Raw genomic sequence first — 27,966 nt, 5'->3', positions numbered from 1 at the left:
GTCAAAATATGGAATGGAGCCTGGAGATGCCATAACAGTCTGGTAATTTACAGGATACAAACCTGTGTGGTTTGTCCAGTAAACATGGGCTCAGCTGATCCAATGGGAGGTGTCCAAGGAAGATGTAGATGAAGTCAACATTGACGTATTAGGGGCTGCGGTTCCATATTAAGTATTTATCTAGTGATACAAAGTATATGAGATGTCCAGGGATTACCCTGCAGGAGCTCTGGGATTAAAGGTATCCCTCCTCCTTCCCCCCATAGACCCTCGGTAGTAACGATAACAGCAGAGTTAATAAGAACGGCCATACTGTGTCAGACCAATGGTCCACCTAGCCCAGTGCCCGGTCTCCCAACAGTGGCCGGTGCCAGATGCTTCAGGCAGAGTGAACAGAATGGGGCAATTATCAAGTGATCCATCCCCTGTTGTCCAGTCCCAGCTTCTAGTAGTCAGAGATTTAGGGACACCCACAACCTGGGGCTGCGTCCCTGACCATCCTGGCTAATAGCCATTGATGGACCGATCCTCCATGAACTTATCTCATTCTTTTTTTAAACCAATTATACTTTTGGCCTTTGCAACATTCCCAGGCAACAAGTTCCACGGGTTTGCTGAGTTGTGTGAAGTAGTACTTCCTTATGTTTGTTTTAAACCTGCTGCCTGTTCATTTCATTGGGTGACCCCTGGTTCTTGTGTTATGTGAAGGAGTAAATAACACTCCCTTGTTCACTTTCACCACACCAGTCATTTATAGACTTCTATCATATCCCCTCTTAGTTGCCTCTTTTCCAAGCTGAACAGTCCCAGTATAGAAGCTATTCCATCTCCCTAATTGTTTGTGTTGTCCTTCTCTGTACTTTTCCCAATTCTAATATATCATTTTTGAGATGGGGTGACCAGAACTGCACGCAGCATTCAAGGTGTGGGCATACCATGGATTTATATAGTGGCATTATGATATTCTCTTATTATCTATCCCTTTCCTAGTGGTTCCTAACATTGTTCGCTTTTGTGACAGCCACTGCAAGTTGAGCAGATGTTTTCAGAGAACTAGCCGCAAGAACAGACAACATCGTCCAAGCACTCAGAAAGCCTTATGTTCTATCCCGTTCGGTATCCCAAAGGATGGACTAAGCCATCAAACTGCTCCAAACTGGAATGTTTTTACTAACAGTATTTAATATGTGTATGGCGGCAGAACATAGGCCCTGCAAGGGGCATAAGGGTCCCATTGTCCTGTGCACTACACAAACGTAGGCATAGACACAGTGCCTGCCCCAGAGAACTGGCAAACTCATTGCAACACTGCAGGTGATCGCTCAGCTGAAAATGGGGCAATGGGCATCCCTGGGAATCCTCGAACAGCCCCATTTTCCTCTGATTGCTCTGGTCTTATCGTTTGAACGTAGGCTGTGGACTCAGAATCCATTTTGGGAGGAAGCAGGGGAGAGGGGGAGTTAGGACAGCCCACCCGAGAGAAAGGGAAGCGGAGCAAGAGACAGAATTGGAAAACATAGAGGAGGAGGAGGAGGGAGGGAGACAGAAACCCTGCCCAGTGCACTGAACGGTTTCCTCTTGCCTGGTTCTAAAACGTTCAGATTCCTTCAGACCTTCAGAGAGCCTGAAGTTTTCTCATCTCTGCTGCCCTGTCTGCGAGGTATGGCACAAACCCTTCTCCCTGTCCCTTCTCTATTTCAATTATTTCTCATCACTTCGTTATTGCTTATCTGGCCAATTCCTGCAAAGCGTCTAATACAGGAATCTGAACTGTTCGCTGTACAGAAAGTTATGCCCATTATTCCTAGATAGAGGGGGCATGCTTGGTTCTGTTGATAAACCAATGCTCTATCTATCTATCTATCTATCCCCAGACACCCCCTCTATCTATCTATCCCCAGAAACCTCCTCTATCTATCTATCCCCAGACACCCCCTCTATCTATCTATCTATCTATCTATCTATCTATCTATCTATCTATCTATCTATCTATCTATCTATCTATCTAAAACTCACTGAATTCTTTCTCCTCCAGAGCTGAAAACCTTATTACCTTTCAGTTGCAGATGAACAGTGTTAACTATTATGTGATCAGAAATATTGTATATGAGTTTGTAGTCCTTTCTGAGCTGGTTCAGTTTATCCTTGTTCCTTTCTTTTGTTTTCCAGTTGCTATAAATAGATAGCTGTTTATTTAGTTGTTTAGAGAGAGGTGAAGTACCAGCTCGCAGGCATGTCACATTTACTGCACTGAGAATCAGATTTAGTTATAAATCAGCGCCGATTAATTAAGTCCTGGGGCGGCATACTGTCATTTGATACCTTGGTGTCCCATGCTTTTGGAAAAACAAAGTTTTGCAGATTTTGTTCTCCTGAACTCTTTTTACCACATTCACTTCTTTTTTCTTTTTCCTTTCTTTTCTTTTTCCTTCAAAGAAAGGTATTCTTATTCATTCTTTTTCTTCCAAGCAGCTTTTGAAATTATGTCAGGTTCTTCGTATCCCTCTAATTGTTTTGTTTAATTCTAGCTAAATTGTAAAGGACAGGGATCGCAGGAGAGAAAACAGAATTTTGGGTTGTTGTTGTTTTTTTAAAAAAGCCCAGTTGAGAGCCATTAAAAATAAGGATCAGACACTCCCGTTATTTATGTTTGTCCAAAAGAACAAACCCCTTGTTTCCTTTAAAGGCAGCAGCTGCCTTAGCAGTCCAACCGCCTCCCTCACAACCCAGAAGAAAAACTTTGTTTCAGAAGCATGGACACATTATTACCGCAAAGAAAAGAAAATTCAGCTGGATGGTGACGAAATTCCCATTCAGACTGAAGGGCAGGATCTTCCAGTGAATCTGAATTTGAGTACTTTGTCTTTATTATCAAGTTAAAACACCCAGAAAAAAAAAAAAACAACAAACCTAAAGGAACAGACTGGAAACTGCAACAGATTGTTCTCCTGGAAGGGTGGAAGAGACGGGGGGAGAAATAGCTTTAAATGGAAGTAAATGGCTGCAGTGTTCTGTGAAACAGTTAAAACAAAGCATTGTCTGCCACATAGGCAGAGGCAGGAGATGGGCGGGTGGGGGGAGGAAGGAGGGAAAGAGGAGGACCAACTTTTCAAACTTTTTTGCAAGCCCCACCTCCTGCAGAACTTCTCCTCTGACATGACTCACCCCCACTGGAATGCTGGCTCCCATGGAAACCCTTGCAGGGTCCTCTGCTGGAGCCAGGATGTAGAGCCTTTACAGCTGAGACAAGATGCTGAAGGCAGGGAGGCGATGTTCAGCAGGACCTTGGGGGAATGTTCTTCTGAGCCTTTGCCACCTGTCTAGAAGTCGGGTGACCAGAATCGGAACGGTCCCGATTTTTGGGTCTTTTTCTTATATAGGCTCCTATTACCCCCCACCCCTGTCCCGATTTTTCACATTTGCTGTCTGGTCACCCTATCGAGAAGCGGCAAAGTCCAAGGGTGTCTCTGTGCAGTAGTCAAAAGGCCATCTCTTCATCTCTCCCCTTCCTCCTTTCTAGTCTTCTCCTGCAAGCGTGCGTAAGCTGGTTCATTCTAACGCCCAAGGAGGCAACAGGGCCTGGGTATTTTTGGAATAAGCACTGAAATATCCTTATTCTGAAGTGAACAACACCGCCGCCCTAGTAATGCTGCATTTGGTCTGAATGAGGACAGGAGTCTGGCCCAAGCAACTGAGAGTATTTTCTGCCTCATTGGGGGACTGTGTCCCAGGCAGAGGGCAGTAACTCACTGGGAAGGATTCAACTTTACTTTGTTTCCTTATACCGGGTAGCTTAGTTCAAGAAATGGATCAGAAAATAGATAGAGCCCAATTCTGCCCCCTTCCTCACGCTGGGTGGTGCCCTGCTCCACAGGGAGTCCTGCTAAAATGAACAGTGGAGTAAAGTGCTGCTCATGGTAAGTAGGGGGTGGAGGAACCCCGCCCATAGAAATGTGTTAGTGCTAAATATTTACTCTCTTCTCCCTTTGAAGTCGGCCCCGCCTCTCCCAAGCTAAACCCATCCATCTAGCCCTAGAAGTGTCAGAGCTTGATAGACGGATCGCACCTACCTCCTGAAGCAACCGAGTCAGAGAGGTTGCTCACAGAGGACTCGATCCTGCATGCTGTTGTGAGCCTCCTGAGAGCACTCTACAGTCCAACTGCCAAGGTCCATGGAAAGTCCTCTCTGACCCAGGCTGCTTTCAAACCCTGTCTTCAATCGCGTTCCAAGAGAAATTAACAAGTCACTGTTACGTGTGGCAGCGACACAATTGGTTCAATTACCAGAGCCATGGCTAAACTGAGTGGCTATTAATTCCACCTAGGCCTGGTCTACACCGTTTTGGGATCAATTTAACTATTCCCACAAGGGGGTGCGATTTTCTACCAAACTAGTTAAATCAGCACAACCTCTAGTGTGGACAAAGTTACATCAGGATAAAGGTGCTTATACTGTTCCACCCTATTCTTGTAAGGAATGAGGAATAAGCTATGCCTTTTTAAGCACCATTATCCCAGTATTCCTGCATCCACACTTGAGGGTTTGTACCACTTTAACTATTCTGGTTTCTCTATAGCAGAACAATTTTTTGTTTATGGACAAGCCATTCTTCAGCCTTAATCTAAGGATGTAGCTGTCACCTTTCCCCCTGGCTCTAATAGTAACGCAAGGGTGGGTGTGCTGGTAAGTTGAAGCGAGTTTCTGCCGGTGTTGGGAACCATCCAGGCTTCCATCCAACCCCAATTTCCTGCTTCTTCTCTCTTGAGATTTGGTGCCGAGTGCTGACAGTCCCGCGTGGAACAGCTGGGCTAGCTGGCGTAGGTGGCACGGGATCTGAACAGGGACCTGACCAAAACTACTGTCAAACCCGAGACAGTCTAAACTTGGTTTTATCCCAGAACCGATTTGTTAAATCAAATTGAAAAGAGCCTTGTTTGCATGGCTCGGGCGCTGCTTCCACGGTGGGTTCACAGTGCTCCCATTATGTTTATGTAATGGTTGTTTTCCTCCTGTATCTTGATGTGCTTGGTATATGGCTGTACTTCGATATACTGGCCTTTTTTCACTGGTATCTTCATTCCCTTTTATTTGCTCCGAGGAGCTGCAATTTATTATAGACACTGCAGAGCCTTTGATCACTAACAAATACTAATGCAATATTAGTAACACACAATCAATGAGATCATGCACCTTTCATATGCTGACCCTAAAGAGCTTGAGAAAGGGAGGTGAGTATTATTATCACCATTTTACAGAGGGGAAACTGAGGCAGAGAGCAGTTAACATGTGATTTTGCCCAAAGTCACAAAGCTAATCTGGCGCAGAGTCAGAAAGGAAACCCATATCACCTGACTAACCTAGCCTTATCTAACCACTAGACCACACTCTCTCCTCTCAGCCACAACAGCAGTATATGCTATAATAGCAATAGGTTCTGCCTAGACTCCTTAAGGACATCACTAGCAGAGAATGGAGATACATATCTTTACATTCATCTGGTTCTTAGCTGTTTCAGCAGATGGAATTGAACTGCAGTTACTTCTAAAACGTATTGATCATGCAGTTCGCAAAAAATGGTACCATCAAACCATACATTAACCAACAACGTCTCTAGTCCCTAGCAGCTTCATCTGAGCTGTGAGATCACCTGGGATCGTGAGCTATCAGATGGAGACTGCTGCCCAAAGATGGCAATGCCGTTCTTGTAACCCCAGCCTGCACTCAGACTCTTCTATGTTATGTGGGGGGGGGGGCAGGGTGCCCCACATCTTGATGATTAGATTCAAAAGGAAAAGCAGCAAAGGATCGTTTTAGACTTTCTAAAAAAACCCAAAATACTTTGTCAAGGAACTCGGCCAGATGATCATTTCCAGGCTCACCAAATGCCAGCTCCAGCTACCATTGAGCTCCATGGCAAAACTCCCAGGGACTGTAAATGGGGCAGGAGCAGGCACTGAGAGATTTTATTCAAAGCACTAAACTGGTGCATCCCATAGAGGAACTGATTCCGGCTGGAGGAGGGTTGGGATTTTCTGTCCTGTCTGCATATCTTGAACTGGACTCCAGGGGGAGTCCTCTCATAGGCTGAGCAGCACCGTTCTCCTCCCCGCACCCAGAACTAAACGTGGCATCCTATGGGACTTACGTAACCTTGGCCTAGGGCGTCTGCCACATGGACTACGTCATAGCTTCCAAATGGCTCCCCTCTGGAAAAGCTGTCCAGCTGTCCCGCCCCCAGATGTTCCTTCTCGTCCTCCAGGGAAACATCCAGAAAGAGGAGAGGCAGAGGGGGGCAAGAGATACTTGGGTTCTGTCTCCTCAGAGTCACTTGCTTCTGAAGAGAACTCAGTGCAAAATTAGTTTGTCCGAAAACAATAAAACAACATAAAACAAATGCAGTGGAGAATCTACCCCGTATTTCAGGATGTAATGGGGGGGGAGCTTTTTGATTATTTTAAAATCAACAAACCAAAGACACTAAAACATAACGTAGAATTAAAAAACGGAGCAGCTTCAAAGCAGTAAAGGAGTTGCCGTTCTGAGCCTAATTTGAAGTGATATCTGGATTTATTTTTGTTCCTGACCATGAGACTCTACCCTTCCATCACCAAACCTCTTTTGCTGGCCCAGTGCCTACAGAGGTCCGAGGCCTCCACTTTGAGGGTTTGTTAGACAGAACAGATGATAAAGAGCACGGCAACTTCTCTGCTAGCATCTGTTATGAGCTAACAAAAACACACCGACAAGGTAGAGGCCAGCCTCCGAAGAGTTGCCTCATCTGGTTGTGAATTCTGTGACCTCACACCAAGACAGAGTTGCCTTAGTGGAAGCTTTGTCCATCTAAACTCTTGTGCTCTTCCAAGTTTATCTGCAGTAGGCGTATATTTCAAACAGTGGTGAAAGGTGATTGGTTCAGGAGGGAGCTAAGCTAATGATGATCATATCTTTACATGGTGACTCCTATCCAAATGGATATTCTCAAAGGGTTTAAGTGGGACCCGGGTGTTGTCTAGGCCTTGTGTTAGAGAGGGGTAAATTTGACCCAAAGTGCTTCATACGTTTAACAACCTGATTTTATGCATTGTATCTATTGGAATCACATTGCCAACCAGCAAAGTGCAGCCACCTCAGGAGTGAAACATGGCAGCTGTGATTCAGGTTAGGACAGGTGAGGACACAGGCTCATGGCTAGTCCTGATGAGTTATCTTAGGGGTTTGGTTGAGCGGATACAGAGCTGTCAGCATTGCCTGAGTTTAGCAGAGCAAGTCCTGATGCCCGTATGTTCCTAAAGTAACATCCCCAGGGAGGAATATAGGAGTGTCTGTTTAGATGAACAAGTGAGATCTATGCCTGATTCCTCATTAGTGTAAGGTGTCCAAGGGTAGGAGCTAGGGCTCATACTCAGGGTTTAACAGTGATGATATTTCACTAGCAAAATCCTGGTTTATGCACAACTCTTGCTGGTAAAATAAAACCCTCATAAAAAAAAAAAAAAAGATCCGGTATCAATGGCACAAGTGTATTATCCTTTATATTATGATAACTGAGATCAAGGACCCCATTTTACTAGGCATTGTGCAGACACAGAATAAAAACAGTCTGCCCCACAGAGGGTAGGGTGGGAGGGGAAATTGAGGCACAGAGTGGTGAAGTGACTTGCCCAAGGTCACATAGTAGGGCAGTGTCAGGGCTAGGAATAGCAGGCAGGTCTCTTGGGTCCCAGTCCAGTATCCTAGCCCCTAGACCACACTGCCTTTCTGTAAATAAAGAAAGGGAAGTATCTGGAATGTGCAGCCCCCTAGGCCAGGACTGTGGCAGATGGATGGCAAAATTCAAGCATGTAGGAGAATAAAGTCTAGGGAGCAGTGGCAGCAGCAAAGAGGGGTGGTGAGGGTCAGGAGAACGGCAGGATCTGCTAGAGATGCGGATGAGGGGAAGTGCTAGTCCTGGGGAGGCCAAATGGGTCCAGCTGAGCAGAGAAAGAATGAAATCAGGCCAAGGGGGGAGACAATACAGGGCTGCCACAAGATTATAATGCAGAGCAGCTAGATATTGTAGTAATAGCCACTTGAGAAAGGCAGACAGGCAAACGACAGACATTTCTGATCCCTAACACGAAGGCAGCAGTAAATTCGTGGACAAATTGAAAGACAATGGGACAGATTCTGCCCCTTCCCTGGTTCCCCCAAACCTTTCTTCCACCTTGTGGAGTACAGGGGATTTGAACTGCAGGGGAGTTCCCCCCAGCACAGGGGCAGCATAAGGCCAACAGAGGTGGCCCTGCTGTGCAGCTCCCATAGGGGCATGGTGGGGCATGGCCAGGGATGAGAGGAAGTGTGTCATGGAAAGTGGGAGCATGTCCAGAGCTTGGCTATTCTGAGCTGCAGAGCAGATTATAGGCTGCCATGCGTGGCTGCTGTGAATTAGAATAGCCCTGGCTGGATCCAGGAGCAACCCAGCCCGAGGGAGGTGCAAACGTCGCATTTGGCCATCATTGCCCCTCTCCTCTCCCTCCGCCACTCCTGGTCTGCACCTCCTGAGAGTCAGAGCACGGAATCAGGCTCCTGGGATCTCAGCTGTGCTGGGTTTGAACCGTGCCCAGCGCAACATGGCCCCATTCTCGGTTCACCACCGTAATAAACACCATAAACAGTAACAACAAAATGCAGGTTTGTGAAAAGATTCAGGGGATTAATTAATCCCGGGGCTCCTGCCATTTTTAGCTTTGGTTGCCCCAACACCTTGTCAATTAGCCAATCGGGCTTGTTTATACCCACACTTCAGCAACATTGGGGCATTGCCAGCAGATCGAGGGACGTGATCATTCCCCTCTATTCGACATTGGTGAGGCCTCATCTGGAATACTGTGTCCAGTTAGGGGCCCCACACTACAAGAAGGATGTGGAAAAATTGGAAAGAGTCCAGCGGAGGGCAACAAAAATGATTAGGGGGCTGGAGCACATGACTTATGAGGAGAGGCTGAGGAAACTGGGATTATTTAGTCTGCAGAAGAGAAGAATGAGGGGGGATTTGATAGCTGCTTTCAACTACCTGAAAGGGGGGTTCCAAAGAGGATGGATCTAGACTGTTCTCAGTGGTACCAGATGACAGAACAAGGAGTAATGGTCTCAAGTTGCAGTGGGGGAGGTTTAGGTTGGATATTAGGAAAAACTTTTTCACTAGGAGGGTGGTGAAGCACTGGAATGGGTTACCTAGGGTGGTGGTGCAATCTCCTTCCTTAAAGCCCGGCTTGACAAAGCCCTGGCAGGGATGATTTAGTTGGGGATTGGTCTTGCTTTGAGCAGGGGGTTGGACTAGATGACCTCCTGAGGTCCCTTGCAATCCTGATATTCTATGATTCTATGATGCCATTCAAATGTAGCCTAGCTGGTTCAGTAGGAATGGTTCTGGATGAGCAACTCAGCAAGTCATGACCACGGCTGCCAGGAAGCCAGCCTTGTTCATGAGCAACAGAGGCCTGGTGATCCTGGATAAGTGCTGTGTGTGGGTCAGCCACTGAAATTCATAGGAGGTGATACCATCTTCTTCCCAAACCCACCTGGAGTTCAGCAGCAGTGCTGGGGGGAGAGGAGGGGTCCTGGTTGTCGGTGTTTTCCCCTGAAGCTCTGGTATGGGACACTGTCAGAGAAAGGATACTGGGCTAGACAGACCATTGGTCTGACCCAGGCTGTTCCTATGTGTGATGCTGCTTGGTCAGCTTCATTTTCTTCATTTGTTCCTCGTGGGCTGGGCGGGAACAGAGCCTTTGAAATGCTAGATCTCTGCACCAGCCCTGTTTTATCCCCTCCAAAGTATCCCTATGCTACATCCCTTCATCTCTGCCTCTAATGCCGGGTCCTAAGGGCTGAGGAGAGCCAAGTGCAAGTGCGGAGCCCAGAAATGCCAATTCCAAATACTTCAGAGAGATGAATGCTGAGCAGTGTGAGGCTCTCTCTTCCTCTGCTGGTTCAAGGCACTTCCAACCACGGCTGGCTCAGGGCAAGGGATTCCTGTCAGGTCTCTCATGGTAGCCCAGGTCACTGACCTCCTCGGATGTCCCACGGAGATCCTCTCATCTCATGAGGGCTTTCAACTCGTCCTCACCTTGACCTGTCCTCAGAGTCTGGTCACAGTCTCAGCATCACCATCTGCTGAAACTCAGTGCGGAATTTACTGGAGACAGGAACATGCATTGGACGTGGTGGGATGAATAGATACCCTGAGAGCCTGCAAAGAAGATTGTGCTGCCCCTGTCCTCTCCATGGTAGGTAAAGAAACTGGGAAAGTATCCTCCATGACTCACACCATGGTGGAAAACCTTTTGCTACAGCGATAGCACCGTGGAGTGCAGAGCCACTGAACTGTTGCCGAGGGGCTATATTACCACATTAGAACAGCCATATTGGGTCAGACCAAAGGTCCATCTAGCCCAGTATCCTGTCTTCTGACAGTGATCAATGCCAGGTGCTCCAGAGGGAATGAACAGACCAGGTAATCATCAAGTGATCCATCCCATTCATCATTTAGGAAGGGCTATTCATCACATTGGAAAGGAGCTCGGGTCTTCCAGACCCTGAAAAGTCCTCAGGGCAAAGTCTCAGTGCAGCTCCTCTCGAAGGCTGGGGGTTTATGAGAGTTTATTTTAATTTTGTTTTTTAAGTAAACTTGTTTTCCTGCCTCTGGCGCGAGACATCTATGCTGTGCTTGTTTGCCTGGAGAGTTTATTCAAGTTCCCCCTTCCTCCAAACACAACAGTGGGACCTCAGAGCGTCTCCTGGCTTCTAGTGAGCATCCGATTCAGAGACCCCAGCTCAGCACAATCCCCTGTTGTTGTACAGGTTTAGCGATGGGGACATGATCTACATGCAATCCAGGTTGGTTTGGGGGCTGCACTTTTTTAACACAAGCCCATTCTACCCGTTCAACTCCCCCTTCCTCTTTGCTCAGCACGGTGAAGTTTCCATGCCTGAGACAGAAATGGAGCAAAAGGCAACTTCCAAGCCAAACAACCCCTGTTAGTTAGCAGACACACAAGAAAAGCCCTCCCAAGGCAGGGGACGGCGGCGATGGAGGGAACAGCCAGAATCGGCTGTACTTTTCCACCCAAAATGCCCATCAAAAGGGGAAGAACTAGTGACCTCAGCTTCAGGTCTTGGCAGCCACGGGAGAGCTTTCAGCAGCCTCCAGAGCAAATAAAGGAGAGAGGAAGGGACTTGGTGTACGGAACAGGAGGATGGGGGTGGAGGGAGGACCCTGTATGCACTAAACAGCAGCCAAGCCACAGGAAATGGATTCCCTCCCACCCCCTGCTTCTCAGCACAAGAGCCTCTGATACCGAAATGTCAGCTGCTGCTCTACATCCATTGGCTACTGCGCAGTGTACCTTCCAGACCCCCCGAAATCCACGTTACCACTGCGCTCTTGCATCCCAGGTGGGGAGTATATACAGACCTCTGCCACGTCTGTGTAAAATATGTCACGGCCTGTAAGTTGTGAAATATTACATGGTCAGCCAGTCTTCCCACTTAAGCTACAGGCCTGCATGCTCTTTTAAATAGATTTCAATATACCTGTAGCTAAAATGTCCTGCATTTTAAAGAGCATGAAAACAGGCCGGTCTGTGGATAGGTGAGATATCATTTTGTGTATTGGGAATTTATAGAGCATTCTTCTTCAGCCAATGCAATAAAGACAGACAGACATTGAGAAGGATTCTTGATTGTCCCCTCCTCAAACACAGGACTTGTTCACCTCTCACTTACCCTGGGGATTAGCTCCAGTTACAGCCATTGATGGCCACTGGTATAGACACACCATTCCAACCCCCCAATGTAAACAAGCTCCCCTTAGCCGGGATTTGCATTGGTGCAGTGTATCCCTGTTGCAGGCAGGGTTAGGTTGCAGCCGTGCAAATGGGAGTTTCTAGCGGATTTGCCGAAGTGACGGTGGCCACCAATGTAGACAAGGGCTGAGAACCAGCTTGGGAACTTTTATTCTGGGTAATTCTCTGCCCGTTACCAGGGGGAAGCTCTCTTTCAGAGCGTCACAGCCTAGACATGTGCCAGCAGAGACAGGTGGATGGGAAGCCAGGAGGAAAGCGATTTGGAAGGCGTGGGACAAACGCTGGGTTTTTTGCTTTTACGAGAGGGAGGTGGCGACAGGAACTTCCGCTCGCACCGTTGCTCCGTCCCGCCGCCAGATGCGAGGACTCTGCCAGCCTAGGCCTTTCCACCCTCTGCTTTCAACACTCAGAGGGGTTTGATCCCTCCACACAGGAAGCAGGGGCGTGAAACAAGGATCGATTGATTTCACCAGCTGCCACTCTTGCTTTGGGTGGATTTAAAACAAGGCTCACTGCAGCTGGCACTAACTGGCCCCCTATTGGCAGGCCCTGCGGAGAAGCCAAGCACTCAATGGGCCTGAGACCCTGATCTCCCCTCTCAGCCCTAGGGAGAAGGGTAAGGATCCTGCCTCCTTCTCCTGCCCCTGTGCTCCGTTCCAGCGGTAGATAGGGGCTGCAAAGCGCCTGCAAGCAGCCTGGGGAGACTTCTCCCAGCACAAGCATTGCATAGGGTCACCATGAGCAGCCGTGCGTTGTCCCCAGTGCAAGCCCCAGTGTAGAAATGGGCTGGGAGCGGCAGGGTGAGCGGAGGAGGGGGTAGGGCCATAGCATGGAGCACTATGGACATTCTGGGCGGCATGAAGGCCCATCGGCAGACCAGGTTGCTCCAACTTACACCACTCTGGTCCCTGGAGCAGCCCAGCATCTGCAGGGTGCAAAGCTGGTGTCAAGGCCCCCGGCGCGGGACACAACACAGAGTCCTCTCGAACTCTCTCCGAGTCAGTTTGGAGGCCCATTGGCAGGGCAGGGTGGGGGCGGAGGGGGTAGCCTGGGCTGTGCAGTCCCTGCTCTAATAGTCTGTGGATCAACAGAGGGCATCAGTCTCCTGGGTTTCCCTCGGTCGGTTTGTTTGTCTAAGGCCTGGGACACGTACTCAGCAGAGTGAGGCCAGGCAGGTTGCAGGCCTGAATGCAACAGCAGGAGATAAAAAGTGAAGAGCGGCAACAAAGATCTCAGCCCTCTGGGAAGGCAGGGACCGGGTGAGCTGCCTCCGCTCACACACCGGCAGCCATGCTCAGCAAACACCAAGGCCCTGTGTACAAAAAGAAAACGATGCGAGCGATGCCCCAGCCCCTTTGACCAGGGTCCTTTCAAACAGGGTGGAGATGGTTTGGCTGCTAATGCAGGCAGGTCCAGAGCAGAGAATGCCCTGCCATTGTCCTCAGCAGCTGAATTCCAGCCCTGTTCCGGGCTCAGCTTCTCCTGTTGATAGCGCAGGGGACTTGCACAGACAGGATATTGGAGTCCCTGCATTTTTGGCAGTCAGTTCATTCTGGGAGTCAGCTTGTGCTGGTGCATGGAGAGCAGAAAGTGCCTCGGGAGCCCAGCGAGGGGACTAAGGGCTTGTCTATATGGGGGGAAAAGCCTGCAGTAGCTAGTGCGCGCTGGCTAATCCACACTGACTCCCTGTGTGGACACTCCTACTGTGACTACTAGCGCCTTTGTGCGCATTAGCTTAATTCACTTTGGAAGTGTAGTAAGCTAACCCACCTGAGGGGGCTCTAGTGTGCAGTGAGAGCGCCCATCCTGGGAGTACAGAGCAACTAGTGCGCTTCAAATTCACCCTAGCTCACTGAGCACTCACGTCACTGTGTAGGCAAGCCCTGAGAGTGAGCAATGATGGGAAATAACAGGGAGCCTTCATGAACTTATCTGAGATACACGCACAAAGCCTGAATCCCCTGAGCCCTCTTAGAAGAGAGACGCAGATACTGTAGGTCCTCCAATATGTTTTATAGGAGAAAGGGTGGACATCGGTTTCCCCGCATTGCATCATGCAGGCAGTCAAGATTGATTCATTTGACTTTTAAGATAAAGTGCACTACTGCAATCTTGAAAGTAGACATCTTCAGGGTAGGTTTGAGGCCTAGTGACTTGTAGAGAGAGAAGAACTTAGAGAATTCTGGGACTTCTTGAAACTTCTAAAACTTCTGGAAAAGTTTTATAGGGTTCACAACAGGTTAAAGCTTCATTCTGGAGCGTTCTCTTTCTCCCTCTCTCATTCTGTCGCACTCTGACTTATTCTTCCTCTTTTGTTCCCCAATTTCTCTTCTCTGAATGGAACAATATATGATGCTCTGTGAAGTTTTATATTCTATACCTAGAGCTGGTCTAATCTTTTTCAATGAAAAACAACTTTTTGCCCAAAATAAACATTTTTGCTGAAGATTTTCATTCTGATTGCAATTTTCGGATGTTTCAAGGAAAAAAATAGAAACCAAAAACCCAACCACATTTTTTCCATCACATTTTTAATGTTCAAAAACCATTTTTTTCCCCACTGAAGACAGTTTTCAATTTCAGGTTTTCACCCAAAAGCCAACATTTTTTTTTTGCAGGAATATTTTTTAAAAAATTGTTTCCCCACGAATGTAATTGGCCATTGTATAATTGTAAAGTGCTTTGAGATCTTTAGATGAAAAACACTGCAGACATGAAATCATGGTTATTAGCAGGACTCCTAGTTCACGAAGGCCTTTTCCACCTTCCATCCAAGCTCTCTCGAGACCCAGCCTGGGGAATCAGTGACTCAGACGCCCTGGTGCAGTGAATTCTGCAGGTGATAAAGCTTCACTCTGTAATGCTAACGTCCAACCCTTGTTCTTTTTCTTTCCCATTTATCCAGGCTTCATTGAAAGATGCGGGTCTGGATCTTCTTCCTTATCTGCCTAGCTGGCAAGGCGCTGGCAGCACCTGTAAGTATTGTGCCTGACCCTCATCCTACCACCTTCCCTTCCCAGAATGGGCAGTCCCTGCACCAGGGTTCTCATTGGGGGCACTGCCACCAGTAGAAAGTTGTTAACTTACACCTCCCCAATAAATGCCAAGGCACATCCTGTATTGGGTGGGGTTTTTTTTATAGAGCTCCTTCTTCCGTCTCCTGCATCGTGGCAATGAATGGACCCTCATTGTAATTGCCCCACTGTGACTCCCTTTTCCACAGCTGGTGGACTAATGTGAACCTCACAGGCCCATTTTTCCATAGGTTTGGGATCCTAACTCATCTTCAACCATCACCCACATCCTTGCGGTGCTATGGTCACCACCCGATCTTTATCTACTGGTTCCTATGAAATGCTTCTCTGTCTCCCTGTATACCCTTGCACAGGGGAGGAAGCCCTGGAGCCATTTTGCAGGAGGTTTAGAATAAAGCCATGAACCAAAGCCAGTGAGAGAACAGAACAGAATCCCTCAGGCATGGCGCGCTTACTGATTATGTGCCTTGTAAACCCCTGCACAAACTCACGCCCCAGGGCAAGAAGATTTCACAGGGGGTGCAGCCCAAATCAGGGCCTAGGCTAAAAAGTAGGAATGCATGGACATTAACCCCTTTGATTCTGAATGAAATAACCAGGCATAGCTGGGAAGGGAGAGAAAATGCTCCTCCTGGATAGCCAGAAATGGCTATGGGCCATCTGATATCTGGTGAAGGGGTTAAGGGACCAGAAGACCAACACGTGTTCCGTCAGGATCTGCTCTGAACAGTACCACTTTGGATCCAGTAGCCACACGGGAGGGAGGGCACCTGAAATTCCAGTACAGCCGGACTGGGAGTCAAAGGAGCTGAAATGTCCTCAGCCAGGCGTAACTACTAAGACATTAGTTCAGATTCAGTAACCCAGTCCATTGGGGCATCTAGCCCAAGCTGTGCTCCAAGAGTGGCCCTTGGAGAAACCCGATGCCCCTTGTGAAGTCAGAGGTAGGGCAGATTTTAAGAGGGTCTCCACTAGTAAAGCAAAGATCCAAGAGAAGCTGCCCAGGGAGGTGCCCCTCTCTCCTCTGCACGTTGGGAGGCACAAACATTATTAGCCCATTGGCCTGCAAAGCGCAGGCTCTCCGCGAGCTGGCACTCTGCCACTGGGTGCGGGGAGTGCATGCGGTGAGGCATTGCCAGCAGGGAGCTGCTGCCCGAGAGTTGAGTGAGAGGAAGCGAATAGTGAGCTGAGATTGCAAGCTCTGTGGGGCAGGGACCCTCTTTCTGGTCATCTGTGCAGTGTCTAGCACAATGGGATCCTGCTCTGTGACCGGGGCTCTTATTGCAATGCAAGGACTGAATACAGAACAACTGTCATTAATAATGGTGTGGGAGGGGACTCGGCCTCACTGACACTGCCAAATGCCTCTTCCCAGGCGGGGGCCTTTGGGATGAGAATCCTTGTTCTGCGTTGGAGAGTGGGGCTGGAGCTGCTCCAAGGGCAGCAGATGGGGGGGCTTTTCTTCAAGCCAAGCTCTTATCTGGCACAGCTCTGACTGAGACCCCCGCTCATCCTCTGCCCACTGGCCATCACGTGCCAGACTCCACACAACATTTATATTACACTAACTAAGAGCTCAAGAATTCCTGCAGCTCAGAAAGGAGTGAGAAACGGCTGCCTCCCATGACAACAGCGTGGGAATGGCTGCCTCTCTCCAACAGGAGAGGTTCCCCTTGGCTCTGGTGATGGGGGAGGGATAACTCAGTGGTTTGAGCATTGGTCTGCTAAACCCAGGGTTGTGAGTTCAATCCTTGAGAGGGCCACTTAGGGATGTGGGGCAAAATCAGTACTTGGTCCTGCCAGGAGCGGCGCCAGGGGTTTTGCCACTCTAGGTGGCAGCGCTCCTCCTCTGAGCATTCGGCGTCAGGGGTCCTTCCGCTCCGCGTCTTCGGGGCACTTCGGCAGTGAGTCCTGGAGCGAGTGAAGGACCCGCTGCCGAATTTCCGCCGAAGACCCGGAGCGGAAGGCCCCCCCCCGCCGTCGAATTTTCGCCAAGGGCGGAAAAATGCCGCCCCCCAAATCCTACCGCCCTAGGCAACCGCTGGCCCTGGGTCCTGCTAGTGAAGGCAGGGGACTGGACTCGATGACCTTTCAGGGTCCCTTCCAGTTCTATGAAATAGGTATATCGCCATCTATTTTTATATTTATATTTATGCATTGACGAAGCAAACAAGGGCCGGGCACAGCTCTGAGTACCAAACAACTGCCCTCTCTGCATACAGGCAGAGCGTGTAGAAGTGCAAAAGTGCAGGGAACAGAGACCAAAGGTATCACTATTTCATAGCTTCCCCAGCTGGCAGGGTTCCCCTTCCTGAGAATGTCCACACGAGGATCTGGGCTCGGCCGTGCACAGGGGGCCGTGGGGCAGGAGATGTGAGATGTAGGGGAGGTCACGTTTCTGACAGCACTTTCCCCCGTCTTCCTCCTTTCCAGCAGGAAGCCCTGCCAGATGAGATTGAAGTAGTGGAGGATCCTACAACCGTGGTATGAAATGACCCAGCATTGCCTCTCTCTTGTACATTTCGGGGGCGGTGCTTGGGGTGGGGGCAGCATGCAGAGTGCAGCCCCCTGGCTGCCTCTACGCGTAGGAGCTGGAGGGGGGCCATGTCGCTGCTTCCAGGAGCCACGTGGAGCGACCCCCGACCCTGCTCCCCAGCTGGAGTGCCGGAGCGTGGCAAGCCCCAGACCTAGCTCCCCAGCGGGAGCTCGAGGGCCAGATTAAAATGGCTGGCGGGCCGGCTCCAGCCCATGGGCCGTAGTTTGCCCACCCCTGGTTTAAAGACTTCAAGTTACAGAGAATCCATCATGGACACTAGTTTAAACCTGCCCCATGCTGCCCCATGCTGCAGAGAAAGCGAAAAACCACCAGGATCTTTGACCCAGGGGGAAATTTCTTTCAGACCCCAAATCTGGCGATCAGATAGACCCTGAGCATGTGGGCAAGACCCAGCAGCCAGACACCTGGGAAAGGATTCTCTGTAGTAACTCAGAGCCCTCCCCAGCTAGTGTCCCACCACCGGCCGTAAATCATCTGTCCAGGCTTCGGCCTGGGTGTGGAACCCCCCACCCCCACCTCTTTCAGTGGGACCGGCTACATGGCACAGGGTCAGATTTCCCAGCGAGCTCAGCACCCAGCACTGCAAATCTGGCCATCCCCTGAGTTCTCGCGCTAATTCTGGCCATAGTGACCGTGCGCCGTATCCCATTGGCCAATCAGGATACAGCTACAGCTGAGCTGATCTGTCTTCCAGGAGCCTGTCGGAGTCAATCCCGTCCAGGTGGAGGTCGGGGAGTTCGAGGAGCCCACCGAGGACGTGGAGGAGATCGTGGCTGAGAGTAAGTGACTCCCCACCTGCCCACTCCCCGCCCTGCTCTGAGGCGTCCCAGCCCACGGACCAGAGACAGCTGTCCCTTCCTCCTGATGGGGGATTGGGCTCAGATCCAACGTTGCTTTCCCGCCCTCTTTCAGATCCCTGCCAGAACCATCACTGCAAGCACGGCAAAATCTGTGAGGTGGACGATAACAACACCCCCATGTGTGTGTGCCAAGACCCCTCCACCTGCCCACCCAGCGTTGGCCTGTTCGAGAAGGTGAGCAGAGAAATGAAGCGCTATTAAGGAGGACAAGGAGGGGAGAAGTCGAGCTGCTGCCTGTATGTCACATGATGACCAGTCCGAGGCCCTGAATGGCTTAGGAGACTTATCATAAGAGATGGGTCCTGGGTTTGAATCTGGCCCCGGTCAGTAATCCCCAATCTGGTGGCCCCTCTGAAATAAGTTCGTTGCCTCGCTCTCATTCCTGTAGGGAAGTCGTCAGAGCCAAGAGTTTGCCAGGCTGACTCTCCGGGAGTCTCTCTAATGTTCTGTCCCCTTCCCCGCAGGTGTGTGGCACTGACAACAAGACCTATGACTCCTCCTGCCACTTCTTTGCCACCAAGTGCACCCTGGAGGGCACCAAGAAGGGACACAAGCTCCACCTGGACTACATCGGGCCCTGCAAATGTGAGTTTGCACCTGCAAGGAGGCAAACCAGCCCCCACATAGCTCCTAACAGCTGTCTATGGCACATCTCCCCAGTGCTCAGCAACTAGTTATCTCCCATGTCTGGCTTGCAACCCTGCAGCTCGTCCATGGTGCTGGAGTATAGACTCCCGGTGTCAGGCACACACAAACCAGGGATCAGCTGCCGCCTTCTAATCAAATCCTGAAAGGGCAAAGGGGCTGCAGGAAAGACCCTTCCCCTTCCCTCCACTAGAACCCCTGAGCTGGGGGAGGAGGTAACCATTTAAGGGGAGCGGTCCCGCAGTCAGGGCTGACGGGGGCCGATCATCTGTTCGTGCCAGGGGTTCCTGATCCTGCCTTTTAATAAGATAGCACATCCCCTGTCTCCTAGGGCCCCTGATGGGGCTTGCCCCACCGAATGGGCTGCAGTCAGGAAATTCTCCCCAGTTCTCAGTGTAAAAGCAGACAGGGACTGCCAGGAGAACGTACGTTCCTGCAGCATTTCCTGATGCTAAATGGGTCCCCGCGTCCAGCTCCACCACCGTGACAGCCTAGCCATCAGCACCTTCCCTGCCCAGCACCTTCTGGCCGCTCCTGCATGAGAGTTAAGGAGAGCCTGCTGGGACCCTCTTTGTCCCTCAGCCCCCCCGGGCACCCGCCCTGGACCCTGCCAGCCTGTGGCACTCCCTGGCCCCAACGCGCAGCACCAGCTAGGCTGGGGAGGTGACCAGGGCTCTGCTACTCATTTATGAAGCAGCAGTAAGTGCCATTGGCCTGGGCCCTGAGCTGGCTGCCTGCCTCTGCCCAGCACAGGCACAAGAGCTTGAGGTACCTTTGTGTGGCCACTACAGCCTGGCGCCAGCGTTCCTCCCAGGGAAACGGCCAGAATTTGGCCGTAAGGGTCGTGCTTTTTCCTCCCACTGATCTATCCTTGGAAAGGCCCCTGGGATCGATCACGGGCAGCACTGTGTCTCCCCAGCCTCTGATCTCAGAAGCACACGCAACAGGCGCCGACAACGGCGCAACCTGCCCTGCGGGCTGGTGCTCTCCGTTTGGTCCCACCCGCCGTCCACGCCTGGCCCGTGACCGGCCCACGTGCCCAGACCCCACAGCCGGTGCCGCCAGCCCTAGGGACGCTGTAATGCCAAGGGAAGGCAGCCTGCAGACTCACAGGGGCTGCCAGGGCAGAGGGAATTGCAATCACTAGCCAAGCCCCGCTGCTAAGCGTTTTGCCGGCTCAACACGTCTGAGAGGCGGGAGGCCTGACAGGAGCAGATTGTTTCACCCTGGAATGCCCATTTCAAATGCAAAGCCGGGCTCTGTCCAGACCTGCCCTGCCCACCTCCCCCGAGCAACCCCTGGCACAATAGCCTTATTGTGGTCAGGGTGTCTCAGTGCTAGACAGCAACTAGCAGAGCAGGGGAGGCCGCTCAGAAGTATGATTCAGCAGAGAACTCCAGGTGACAATGAGGCCTCTGTATTTTATCCAGCGTTTCTCTCTTAAGCCTTATGCTGCTGGAGTTATTCAGGGGGCAGGGGTGGGAAGGCTTGTAGCCAGCTGCTCATCACACAGTGCTGCATACAGAGACCCTTCACGGACAGGACTGTATCAGAAAGCACCTTGATTTGCATTTGCTGGGGTTTCTAGGAGCAGCACCGTCCGCCTGCTGATAGTGGGAGTTTCAAAGTGAGGATCTGGTGCCCAAAGGACCAGCAGCCCACATGGGCTGCATGTAGGGACCTGCCGTTTTGCACAGGAGCTAGGAGCTAAACTCACGGGCATTTAAGGACCCCGTAAACCACCGAGGGCTGTTGACACCTGGTGGAGGGATGCTGAATCTCTTTAGCGACAAACCCAGATGTCAGATGATCAATCCTCTACATTTATCTGCATGTTCTTTAGCCACAAGGGACCACTGCAGGAAAATGGAATCTGTACACCATCCGATTTTCATCCGCTCCTGCTGCTCATTCCCTACTCGATCGTCCTTAATCCTCCGTGGGCGACAGAATAAATTCCACAGCAATCAATTGGCAGGGAACAGACCGAGGGTTTGGACTCTGGGTGCGAAATAAGTGGCAGGAGCTGGCAGAGCCCTCAAGCAGGAGAAGACATTCAGGAAGACATCCCTGGTAGCAGGGGGCTGATCAAGAAGAACCGTAGAATTGTTTCTAAATATAAAGAGTTTTCCTTCTGCCTCTCCCATTCCCCCCCCCCCCCCCCCCCCGGCCCAGGTGTCTGCAGCTCGCCAATAAATCGGTGGTTTGCTCTTCCCAAAACAAGCTTGGTCAGCGCAGCGGCTGGTGTGTTTTGCTTCCCGTGGTGTCCTTGTCCCGTGCAGGCAGCACACAACATCTCATAGTAGTGGCAGCAGAAAGCTCAAGTGAATAAACCAAAGACCCCGGCAACTTTTCTGGTGGCAGGATGGGAAGCAAGGAGGGAGGGGATGGGGTTTAGCCGGGCGACAGCAACCAGAATGCAGGCTCACGCTAGCTTGGCTGTGGGAGGCGACAGCACAGAGCCACCAGGTCTATGGATTCCTAAGTTAAGGTCAGAGGGGACTGCTATGATCATCTAGTCTGACCTCCTGCAATAGGATTTTCCCCTGGTGGTTTTTGCACGGAGCCCAGAGATTCGTGGTGGAATTAGAGGAGACTTCCCCTTCCGCCACCACGGCTGGATCATTCATGGGCCACCGGCAGTGGGCTGCATGGAAGGTTTGGTCCCAGCAGCCCTGAGGGAGGTAGGGGTGTGCCCAAGACAGCGTGTGCTGCTCCAGGGGGTAGAAATTCGACCATGAACCCAGCAGCAAAACACCCGGGTACATAAACTGTAACAGGCCGCAGCAAACATCAGAGCCGAGGTGAAGCCCCTCCCAGCGGCTCAAGGGCAGAGGAGGCGATGTCCTGCTCCAAGAGGCAGGGTGGGAGCAGCTCCGCTCCATGCGCTGATGCCGACTGCAGCCGAGGGACGGTTCCGGTCCCACTCGGGAAGCTGGGCAGGGCCCCGTTCTGACGGCTCTGTGCTTGGGTTCCAGACATTCCTCCCTGCCTGGACACGGAGCTGACCGAGTTCCCCCTGCGCATGCGCGACTGGCTCAAGAACGTGCTGGTCACCCTGTACGAGCGGGACGAGGACAACAACCTGCTGACGGAGAAGCAGAAGCTCAAGGTGAGTGGACATGTGGGGAGCCCGCTCCGGTGCCCGCGGTGACCCAATCCCGTGAGCCCTGGTGCCTGCAGGGAGCCCTGCTCTGCGCACACACAGCCCAGTTCTGCACACGCTAGTGTCAAGGTGGATTCCAGCCGGCACATGCTGGTGCACCCCTGAATCCCAGCTTAATTGCAGGCTGGTGGATGCACACAAAGTCCACCCTAGTGAGCAACTCAACCCCACCCCACCCCATTCACACATGCACTAGTAATTCTCTTGCTCGTCAGCACTCCATCTTCCTAGAGCAACCCCCTGCCCAGCCAGCCTCTTTGTCCCCCTCTGACAGTGACCCCCGCCCCAGCGGCTCTGTCCAGGAGGCGGGCTCCCAGCCGCAGCCACCAGGCAGCTTCACGAGGTCTCTGCTTTAACAGGTGAAGAAGATTCACGAGAACGAGAAGCGTCTGGAAGCCGGCGAGCACACTGTGGAGCTGCTGGCCCGGGACTTTGAGAAGAACTACAACATGTACATCTTCCCTGTGCACTGGCAATTCGGCCAGCTGGACCAGCATCCGATTGATGGGTACGGCACTCCCCTCCCAGCCGGGGCCAGGGGCTGATTCCCTGGCCTTTCTCGGCCGGCTTGCTGGGCTCACACCCAGAGCAGGTCACAAGTGCAAGGAGTGTCTCGGTCTTCTCCCAGCCCCTGAGCGTCTGTGCACGTCACAAACCCACGGCACGTGGTTGCAGGTGTTCTGTGCTCCAGAGAAGCCCAGGAGCGGGAAGGACATGGGTAGGTTAGGGTTGCAGTGAACTAGCCAAGCTGGGCATGGGCTTGGGACTGGCCTGAAGTATTCAGGGCTCGATTAGCAGTGCTTTGCTGGGGAGAGGCCTGCACTTTGCCTGGCTCACATCCAGACAGCGACGGATCACAGCACGGGCCAGCTAGCAGGAAGGAACGGGCTGTGCAAGGAAAAGGATGCCAAGCCCTGCTGTGAAGATGAGGATGACAGGGCTCTATAAATACATGGAGCAGAGGGGGAGCTTTGTTAGCCATCATTAACCCTCTGAGCTCTGTGCTCCATATCAGCCCTAACTGTGCCCCAGCACGCTGGGCTGTGACAGGACAAACACCGTGTGTCTGAGTTGCTGTCGGGATAGCGCTGGACGGCTCAGGTGGCCAGCGAGTGCTCGAGGGAACGAGGTCCCACACTGGCTGGGCAGTTTCCAAGGGAAGGCATTGCTCTTAGCCAGACCCCAAGGAGGAGATGGGGAGTCAGCCCCATGACCCGCTGCCCAGGCCTGGCCCAGCGCAGACTGAAGCCGATGGAAGGACTCTCATGAAGTCCATTGGGCCCTGGAGCGGGTCCAGAGGGCGTTCTCGGGTGGGAGGATGTGGAGAGGAGCCCAGGGGAGGACGGTATGTAGGAAGAGGGAGAAGCAGTCTGAGTAGAGATAGCAGCCCCATGGGATGCCCCTGTGAACACTGCTCGCCCCCTTCCACTCACCCCTCCCCAGCAGTCCCACTGTACCAGAAGCCACACGTGGGGGTGGGGGGGCGAGGAGGGCGCGGCGACGCTCCCCGCCCCATCAGCAGAGAGCGGCTGTGGTGCATTGTTGGGGGGACTCTGGCCTGGGCTCAGACCATCTCGGCTCTCCCGGCAGGTACCTGTCCCACACCGAGCTGGCCCCACTCCGAGCTCCTCTCATCCCCATGGAGCACTGCACCACCCGCTTCTTCGAAGAGTGCGACCTGGACAACGACAAGTACATCGCCCTGGAGGAATGGGGCAGCTGCTTCGGCATCAAGGAGAGTGAGTAGCTGCCGTCCCCGCCTTGGCAGCAGCTGGGGACAATACAGGAAGGGGCGGGCAGGACGCAGGGAAGGGTGGGACCGGTCCAAAGACAGCTCTCAGAGATCCCAGCTGGCCAAGGGCTAAAGAGGAAGCAGCAGTAAACACAGGGGGAGATTTGTGCACCATTTACAAAGTCTGGTGAGGGGCGTCCTTTCCCTGTCTGCCCGGAAAGCGGCGGGCACCCTTTGGGCACTACATACATAACAGCACGGATAGAATGAATGCCTTTGCGTGTCAAAACGCTCTCCTACACGGGGTGACCTCTGCCCCGGTCGCAAACAGGGCTGAGAAAATCCTAGGCCCAGGCGTTGGCCCAGCTCTGCCCCTTCTGGAGTCAGCGTTAGGGCTTTTGTCTACCCCGTTCGGACTACAGAGGAGGGAACCGCAGCATGCAGTAGTGCACTGCATTGTAACTGCCCCGTGTGAACGCTGTGGGTGCGAACTGAGGGATCTAGTTTGTATTACCGCTAGTCCTATTTAATAAGGACGGCGTGTCCCTCCTGAACCGTGCAGGATTCATTAGGCTGACGATCCCCGGCACAACGAACTCCCATGGCTTCAATGTAAGCGTTAAAGGGAGCGGGATAATTCATTCCTAACCGAGGCCTTGTTCATTATGATTTAACATTTCTACTGTGGTAGCACCTCAAGGCTGGGCCCAGTTGTGCAAGGTGCTGTACAAATACATAGCAAATAACAGGCCCGGCCCCAAAGAATGCGTGTGCAAATGAAGACTATCAGAATAGGTGGCAGTGCTTCGGAGGCAACAAACACGACCGTTGCTATTTCAGAGAGCGCCTGAGTGACCTCCCCTTAATCTTGCCTAGAGGTCATTATTGCTGAGTGAACTGTGGGAGTCACTGCCAAAACCCAACAGATCACTGCCTCCCCCACACAAAAAAATTGGTGTGGAATGACTCTCTCAGTGGAGTCAGAACCTGGGAATCCCTGGGAACTTCTACCACATGAGCTAAAGCACCCATCCTGAGAGCTTTCTGCAGCGCAGAACTCACAGCTCAGGAGGAGAAGGGGGCTAAAGTGGCTTTAAATTAAGCATGTGCTATATGCTGTGATCCCTCCCTCAATATGCCCCTTCCATGACCAGCTCTGCCCCCTGGCACACCTGTGCCAGAGCTTGCAAAGGGCATCTTGCACAATGCTTGTGCTGGGGGAATCTTCCTCCTCTTTTAGAGCCCCTTCATGCCTTTCCAGCCTTTTTATCCAACATGAAAGGAGTCAGAAGAGGGGTGAGTCTGAACTTGATGGCAGTAGTAGTCATGAACGTCTATGTGAGATGTAACCACTAGAGGGGGACAAAGAGCCACATGGCATTAGCCTGGGTTACATCTAGCACAGTCTGAATGTTAGTGAAGACTTTCTTAACTTCTTCTCTCTCTCCTTTTGCAGAGGACATTGACAAGGACCTCGTGATCTAAGCCAGCAGCTTCCTTTTCTGTTGCCTCCTTCTTTTTTTTTTTTACCTCCTGTTTCCTTTTATTTTTAAACCTTTTTTGTTTTGTTTTTTCCCCTGGGGACAAGGTGCTAATATAGATCTAAACGTATATTAACGGTGCTAAAAGAGACAACAACTTATTGTTAGTAGCCTAATGAATACCACTAGAATACTCTGCTCACGCATCCATTTCAGCGTGTTCTTCTCTGCTCTCTGATTCGACAACAAAGTTACAATAACCAGCCCTGTTCCTGTGCTAAATAGCTACTCCCTCTTCTTATCCACTCTTGGATTTTTTTTTCAAACTCCTTACTAATATGTTCTTCAGATCTTTCAATGTAAAGCAAAGCCATCCCAGAGGATTAACTCCCTGATTTCCAGACGGCAAGTGAGGGAAGATGTATCCAGAGGATGTTAGAAGATTGGGCTTTCCAAAGTTTAGTGGAGCAATTGGTGGTGAAAGTTTGGGGTGCTGGATTTTAGTTCCTGTTAGGGAGGATGGAGAAGGGAGTGGGATAGACACTGAAGATCCAGAATGGCAAAATTTAAATTCCCAGGGCTTGAATTTATTAATAATTGGGCACAAATAGTTTTTAAAAAAACGCACAAGTTAAAAAAAAACCATCATGTAAAATCCCCTCTAAAAATAAAGGTTTGAAAATGCTACATGCTTTATTATTACTCGGTGATTGTACTGTTCTTGTGTTTTCCATGCTTTAAAGTTAGCTTTTGGTGCTGACGTGTTTGGTGGTGGTATTTTTATTTGATCTTGCTGTTGCCAAGACAATGCTTTCCGTGGCTTTCGCGACATTACACGTCTCCCCATGTCACTTCCCATCACTGCCTCTGGCACTCTTAAATTCCAGCCCTGCTCCACCAGGGACGCTCTGTTCGATGTGGAGGTGACGCCCCTGCTCAGAAAGATGTGCGTGACATAGACAAGCACGTGTTTGCTTTTTTTTTGGAAGCTGTTGTGGTGTTTCAGTTTTGTTTTGTTTTAGTTGGGGTTTTTATGGAGCGGGTCTCGTACAGACTCACAGGAGATGGTTAGATCTCGCAGGCTGAGAACTTTTTACGTCTGAATGTTCCCCGGTGCCTTTTATTATTAAATTCTTGCCACAGTGTGAGCAATCTGACGAGTCTCTCGTAATAAAAGATAATTATTTGAAACCGTGACACTAAACGAGCTGACACTGTCTGTTTCTTGTCATCCTCCTTGGGAGGTCAAAGCTGAGCACCCCGGTCAACTTCTAAGAGTGGAAGGTCATGCCAGGTGCCACTTGAAAGCTAATTCCCCCATGAACTGCAGTCACAAACCTTGCACCTTAACATTCCCGCTGCATGATGAATCTCATTGAATAACACTACGTTCCTGGATCAAAGAAACCGTTTCCCTACAGAACAGGTAGAATTTTAAAGAGCCCGGACTGTGGGTCGCACCTTTGGCTGGGCCCTAACCGCAGTGCCATGAGTCAACGGGTCTCCTCACCTGCTTAAAGTATTTTGCTGAATCAGAGCCCGAGTGCTCGGCACGTGCCAGGATCAGTCCCCTTCCCTGTGTGATTTGGGCGTTCTGAACGCATGAATGTCTAACGTGGGCTTCCCCATCCTCTTGGGCGTTGGAAAGTTGTGCTGCTCTTTGTTATTCAAAGGTTATTTGCCGTAGATTTGGAATCAGGTCTTGGTAACCCGACTTGGTTCATGACGACTGAGCTCTATTAGTAGAGTACCGTGATCACCAGAGTGTTATCTCCAGAGCGATATTAATGTTGACATTTGTTAGGATTCTATGAAGGAACAAGGATAAACCCAGTTAAGAGAATTAATTAATTTCTAATGTAAGCAATTTATTCTAAAGCCCCTCCTCCACCCGCCCGTTCTTCCTCCTTGGGAGTCGGGATTTTCTGCATTTCTTTCTTTTGCAAAGCCCTCTTGCCCGTGCTATTCTGAGTCAATTCTGCCACATCCTTTATCTAGAGCAGGGACCAGCTGACACTGTGGGATTAAACTAGTTCTCTCTCACCCCACAAAAAACACTCATGGGTTTCATGAACCCCGCCCCCACCACACACACACACACAAGAGTTGAATTGAAGAGTCCCTGTGAATTCTATTTTTTTGTGGATATGTTGTTGGTCTTGTGCTGGTTTGTCATTGGAGGGCTTATTTTGAGGGGCGGGCTGGATGGCTGGCAATACATCTTGTTGGTTTTAGTGGTTGGGTTCCCCCTCCCCCTGCCCTTTATAAATTATTTTTAGAACAAGAGAACAATGAAGACTTTGATGTGAAATGTTTTAATTGAGAGTGACCTAAGCCAAGTTCTTCTCACGAGATCAGTGATTCTGGCTGTCTTTCTATTTTGGATGCCTACCTCAAGACTGTCAAGGGACCTGATATTCAGGGCAAAGGTATGCGGGAGTCAAAGTCACTCACCTCTCTTGAAAATCTTGGCCATGGACTTTACCAATCAACGCAAGGGGGAAAAAAACATGGAAGGTCAAATTCTGGCCCCTATCAAACATGACGGTTGGATTGGTTGAGATGGAAGTAAGACAAAAAAGTGATGCTATCGCTTTGTCTAGTGCTGTGTGTATTCTCCACAGAGAGGACAGGTGTTCAGAGAAC

At 50.8% G+C, this 27,966-nt stretch overlaps 1 protein-coding gene across 2 annotated transcripts; it reads left to right on the top strand.

Moving 5' to 3' along the window:
* Positions 1 to 1,443: 1,443 nt before the first annotated feature.
* SPARC (secreted protein acidic and cysteine rich) lies at positions 1,444 to 26,080 on the top strand. 2 transcript variants are annotated; one of them, XM_005295782.5, is made up of 10 exons: positions 1,444 to 1,660; positions 14,750 to 14,819; positions 17,313 to 17,363; positions 18,131 to 18,215; positions 18,349 to 18,470; positions 18,761 to 18,881; positions 21,920 to 22,053; positions 22,467 to 22,615; positions 23,698 to 23,846; positions 25,296 to 26,080. In XM_005295782.5, the coding sequence occupies exons 2-10, from the start codon at positions 14,763 to 14,765 to the stop codon at positions 25,322 to 25,324; spliced, it is 897 nt and encodes a 298-aa protein (XP_005295839.2). In that variant the 5' UTR covers positions 1,444 to 1,660; positions 14,750 to 14,762; the 3' UTR covers positions 25,325 to 26,080. The 2 variants fall into 2 exon arrangements, with proteins under 2 accessions (XP_005295839.2, XP_008164707.2); XM_008166485.4 differs by having other exon boundaries at positions 1,457 to 1,660; positions 17,316 to 17,363.
* Positions 26,081 to 27,966: the final 1,886 nt, after the last annotated feature.

This window comes from Chrysemys picta, chromosome 8 (genome assembly GCF_011386835.1).
Source record: "Chrysemys picta bellii isolate R12L10 chromosome 8, ASM1138683v2, whole genome shotgun sequence".
In the NCBI taxonomy this organism is placed as follows: domain Eukaryota; kingdom Metazoa; phylum Chordata; order Testudines; family Emydidae; genus Chrysemys; species Chrysemys picta.
The sequence above is the reverse complement of the archived record's forward strand: the minus strand, read 5'-3'. Positions and strand labels throughout refer to the sequence as shown.